This window comes from Aplidium turbinatum, chromosome 2, assembly GCF_918807975.1.
Source record: "Aplidium turbinatum chromosome 2, kaAplTurb1.1, whole genome shotgun sequence".
NCBI classification, from domain to species: Eukaryota; Metazoa; Chordata; class Ascidiacea; order Aplousobranchia; family Polyclinidae; genus Aplidium; species Aplidium turbinatum.
Genome location: NC_137473.1, coordinates 19,167,508 through 19,173,048, shown reverse-complemented (window position 1 = coordinate 19,173,048; position 5,541 = coordinate 19,167,508). Strand labels below are relative to the sequence as shown.

Below are 5,541 nucleotides of genomic sequence, written 5' to 3'. Positions count from 1 at the left end.
AGCACCATGGCAATAGCCATGATTTGTCGTCTAAACAAGCAATCATGTTTCTAGACAGCGAAGTAGAATTTTCACGCATGAAATAGATTAATGGAATAACATATTTAACTCGTCCACTACCGGTCAAGACAATGACTGCGCTATTGGACAATGACCAAAAAATAAACATTTTATGGAAACGCAGTCCAATGGAAACTCTGGGCAACAAAATCGGGGAAGGAAAAAAACAAACATTGATGATTCCTTGTCCGGCAAACAAATTTTTTGACGCAATGGTTATTCCTTTTCTAACTTTCCAGAGCACCACAACTGCATCGAAAACTACCTGCTACTTGTGGAATGCTTTTTCTATACACAAAAAATCTAAATTTTGATAAAATAAACATCAATTCTGTAATTACAGTACATTAGACATTAGACTAATTACCACAATATAATCAGACAAAAAGTTTGTTTTTATAAACAAGGATCTTGAATCCGCCATTGATCTTGACGTCGCAATCTGTCGTCCATATGAGTCAAGAGGAAATATGAAGAGTATAAAGCAAATGCTCATTATAAAAAACATTAAATTAAAAGAAAGTGACATTCTCCCAACCTACTGCTGGTGACTTAAGGATTGCAAGAGTTGAGCCACAACCAGATTGCAACCAAAATGCGGTTTAATAAATAAACGAGATTCTTGATAGAAAAAGTTGGGATGTGAACTTCCAATCCCATAAAGTACTTGTCCCCGACAGACATACAAAGTTAGAAATGCACGTTATAATGACGAGTTAAAGCAAGAGTATACGGCATCTTTCTTTGGTTCAGTAAAAACATGTTAGGCCTACGACCTGATGTAATGTATTAACTTTAAAGACTAACAAACAGCTTTTTGACAGGCTGTAAGGCTTCCATGAAAAAGTACCTAAAAGTTTAATATGAAAGTATAAATGTTGCTTTGTTTATGCTAATGACGAAAAAATGTTTTAATAACAAAGAAATTTCAGGACTGTTTGTTGTTGAAAAACTATTATTGACAAGGAAACTTTGTCCTAAATAGCCAGTAAATCGTTGCAAAATGAACAAAACTATAGAAATAGTCTCCGAAAAAGATTGGCCAGAAGTTAAAAATTTGTTGGTTAGCTCACTGCATGAGCTGGATTTTTATGAAAGCCTGGAGCCAAACTTGCATAAGAGAAGTCAATTTCTTGAAGAATATATGGAAATGGAATATTATGGAAGCAATACCTTGTTCTGGTGCGGAAAAACAAGGAAAACTGAGGAAGCAAAACTAAATGATTTATGTTATGGTTCTCCTTCGACTAAAAATCATGAGAGGAAGATTTTCATTGTCGGGATGCTTATTTCTCCTCAAGGGATAATCTTCAACAAACAAAATCAAACTATGATCGATATGTTGACACTAGAGGGCGCTCACAATCTTCTTTTAAAAACAGAAGAAGCAGGAAGTCGAGATTGTACTGAAAGATATTTCAGTTTGCATGAAAATTATCCAAACATCTGCAAAAAGTTACAAAGTTTTCGCTTATGGTACAAAGGTCATACAAATGTAAGCAAAGTATTTGTTTATTGTTAGATTTTTTCAATCTAATGCTACAAATAGCCTCCAAAGAAACCACGATTGATGTAAAGCATACAGTAGTAGTTTGATTCTGACTTCAATACAGTTCGCAAAGTCATAAAAATAACAATTCAAAAGTTAAGTGATTTTCATAATGTTCTTGATTAAAAAAATTCTGATATTGTTCCAGACAATTGTTCACCTAATCAAACGTCATATAAAAACCGTTCAGGTCTACTGAATCTTAGCGTATTACGTCATGGAATTTTTCCTAAAAATGAGCCAAAATTGCACCATCGTTCGTAAGACTTGTGTCAAACCTGTTTAAACATGAAACATTGGATCACCACCTTTGAACACCTGTTAGAATTGCGTGACAATGTCTTTCATTATTGCGTCACAGTTACTGTTTACGTGAGTTTGAGATATCGCAAATTATTCTAGTCATTTTAAAATTGTTGCTTGAAGAGGTTGGTCGCATGTTTAACTGTTTTGCTTAGTGCTTGTCAGCTGGACGAAAATTTCCGTCTTTTATCCAAGTAATCTGTTCTGTAGTGACAAGTTTTTAGTGGTGTATCGCGTTGCACCCCATTTTCGACAGCTTTGAGGCTATTTTCACAGAAATACAATTCTCGAATAGACGTTTCCTGAAGAGTGTTTCTTTTCGGTCATTACATACAGACGAACGGATCTGGGAATCTTATGTTACAATTTTCCCACGAAGAGATTATGGTTTACCGCTGTGACCAGATATGTTGACGTAATATCCTTCAACTAAACAAGCCTCTTAGGCAACTAACTTCTGCAAGTATTGTAGGCTACACTTTATTATTTGTGGAGGCATTAAACCACTGAGCACTGACACAGACCCGGCTATGCACAATGATAGCCTACATCATGTCTCATGATAATAATTGCACGTTGTGGCTCATTACAATGAATATTTGCATGCCTCTGGTGTGTTCAGACTCAAATTGCTTTGTTCAAGTGAAGGCGTGTTCAACATTTTTGTAGTGTTTTCTCAAAAAAGAAATTGTCTCATAAGAAGAATGGTTTGGGTGCTGATGCTGTATATTTAAAGCATACAAGGTTCTGGGCACGGAAAATCATCCCGGCCAAAGTCCAACTATCACCGCTACTGAATGCGCAACGGAATATAACAACACCCCGCCAATTAGCCTCACATCTCGGCCTTATCTGGTAGCCTATAATGTTTTTGGAGGAACTTTTCAAGCTAGCGTTTTGTCTCACTTGATGCATTTTGTTTAGAAAATCAGGACACATCTGCAAAAAGAATTTTGGCAGTGCTGCCACATCGCTGTCTCTCCAGAATACCGACAAGCTAAAATGGCAGTCTTCGGCATGAAGGTAACTTGGTCAAAATCATATTTTCGATATGTCTCAGCAATGGTTTAGTTCAAAATAGACTTAAAACTTAATTTCTGGATTTAAAAGTATGCTAGGCTATGCATCAATAATTAGCAGGGTGACGAGGATCACTAGCTTTTGTTACCGCCATGTTTTATTTTTATGCCACACTAAAAATAAGGCAAAATGATTGATTGAAGATCCACAAGCAAAGACAATGATGGTTTGGAAGCTCACATGGAATAGCAGCAAGCCAAAAGAAACATGGAACTGGCTTCCGGGATGTCCGACGTCTTTTCGCGTAAAAAGAAAAACTTATCAGTGCTATGCATTATGCAATGAAGAATGAACTATAGATAGCAGGATTCAGACCCAACGTTTGAACATAATAGTCTTGGGTAGCCTACTATTTTGTTAGTAAAAGTAGTAATGTTGGTAACAACTTGGTAACTACAAATGAGCAATAAGAATAACAAGTAGGCTATTCTTTTAGGTCAATTCAGTAGACCATGTCCGTAGCCCCATGAATGGCCGTAGGCATTTCTTTCTAGAGCAGCTTTTTTGGCCTTATCGAGCCCATCTTTCCAATCGATAACATTAGTCCGCCCCGATAGCTCAGTTGGTTAGCGCGTGACTTAGTGAACGAAGAAGCTTCAAAGTCATGCGTCGCTGGTTTGACTCTCGGGGTGTGCGCTTGAGCAACGCATTCTAAGGACTGCTCTCCATTCAGCGACACCTTATGGATGGATTAATTCCCCGGAAAAAACACTTCGACAGTTGGAAACTGCACTCTGTAAATCTCGGTAACTGGCCCTGCGTCAAAAGCCTCTACAAGTATGCAAAACTGCCAGGAGTAGCCTATCAAGGCTTTGTCAGTCTGAGGATAAAGGTTTAAATTCAGCCAACCAACCAGCATTGTCCATCCACTCTGTTCTTCTTTTAGGTTTACCTTTTTCGCAAACCTCTCCTTCGATAGTACCCAAAACCAAACTATCTTCCCTTCTTTTCCATTGACTATATTTGTGAAGCTTCCTCTCTTTGACGTTCATCAGCATACCTTTACTTTCCAAGATTCCAATCTTGTTTCTCACCCATTCATTCGTGCGTCTGTCAGTCCAACTCACCCTCAGCACTTGTCTATATAACCCCATTTCCCCATTTCAAAGGCATTGATTTCAACAAAGCAGTTCAGAAACAAACCTTACCGAAAATATTATTTCTTATTGTATTTCAGGAAGCAATTCGAACTTTCTTTGTTCTGACCGAGGTGAGTGATTGCCGTCTTCTTCTCGTTAACACTGGAGTGATGAAATGTCACTTCGTGGTCAAGAAAGCGGGATGCTGTGATGTCACAACGCTACATTACCAAGGAAAGCCACGTTGGCTGATGACGTACTTAATGGCTGGCAGTGAAGTTGAAAATGAAGAAGTGGCAGCAATGGCCAGAGAATCTCTGGCATAAATCGTGTAGTGGGTGGTCTTTTAACAGCTCAGTTACTATTGGAATCCCATGAACTCAACATATTCATTACGACTTTAATGGTCTATTAAAAAAATTCCGTTTGTCAAATTAGAAAACGCCAACGTCATTGTTTAGAAACTGAAAATGCGACGTCGATAGACATTGTTTTTTGTGAATCCATGCACATGCCTGAAAGATTAAATGGGTTGGAAGGCATTGAGGTAAATCTTCATGTCCACTTCCCGGCATTCCATTGAGTGTCCTACCAAAACCCAGGCCTATATTCTTGAGCAGTTTCGAACCTGGGATCTCAGCAATCGGCAACGTAGCTGACAGTTTGTAGTAAAACCTTTTCATACTTATATTGACCAACGGAAAACGAAAAAAGAAAAACCCAACAATATGATGCAACATTTCGAAGTAAACACTACTCACTCAAGTAGCCTAGTTAATTAATAATAATTAAATTGATAAAATTTAATCCTGATTTTAATGTGAATCGAGACAGGTTATGAAGTGAAAATGTTATCTGTAAAGGTAGGGACACTTCAAGTAAAATTCTGGAGGTTCATATTCAAATTCTTCTGAGGTTGTGAATAAATTTTTTTTAAGTGGTAGGTTAACTTAAATTTTAAACAAAACTTTTACTTCAATCCAATTTTAATTTAATAAATTTGGTTACATACAAAGTTTTCATCTTGATAAAAAAATATCGGTTCCAAAAATCCCTAAAAAGTGACCAAAACAAGATTATATTATTTTGTCAAAGTTTTCTGGGGAGCAAGCCTGCCACACCCCCTTTCCGTTTCATTTAGGCTATTTGGACATTAACTTTTGCATTGCATTATTCATTTATGTTATAAATTTTACTTTGTTAAAACTCTGGTCCTTTCCCATGCCTTTTTCTAGATCCCCCTCTGCAGTGACGTTCGGTGGCTTAAACCATTGGGAAAGCAAATTGGAAATATGCTGCAGCAAGGTAGTAGGCACGAGGGACGTAACCGTCGGGTGAAGCCCGAAGGCGTGTTGCCGAAGGCAACACTTCCAGCGGGGGGTCTGGGGGGCCTCCCCCAGAAAAATTTGAAAAACACTTCCAATTTGGTGTGCTCTGAGAGCATTTCCAAAACAAAATCTTCGGACTTTC

The 5,541-nt window shown here is 37.8% G+C and overlaps 1 protein-coding gene across 1 annotated transcript; it reads left to right on the top strand.

Annotated features, from left to right (window-relative positions):
- The first annotated feature begins 1,063 nt into the window (after positions 1-1,063).
- Positions 1,064-4,800, top strand: LOC145788404 (uncharacterized). The gene is made up of 3 exons (XM_082600172.1): positions 1,064-1,555; positions 2,837-2,935; positions 4,170-4,800. Exons 1-3 carry the CDS (start codon positions 1,064-1,066, stop codon positions 4,395-4,397), a joined length of 819 nt encoding a protein of 272 aa, XP_082456298.1. The 3' UTR covers positions 4,398-4,800.
- Positions 4,801-5,541: the final 741 nt, after the last annotated feature.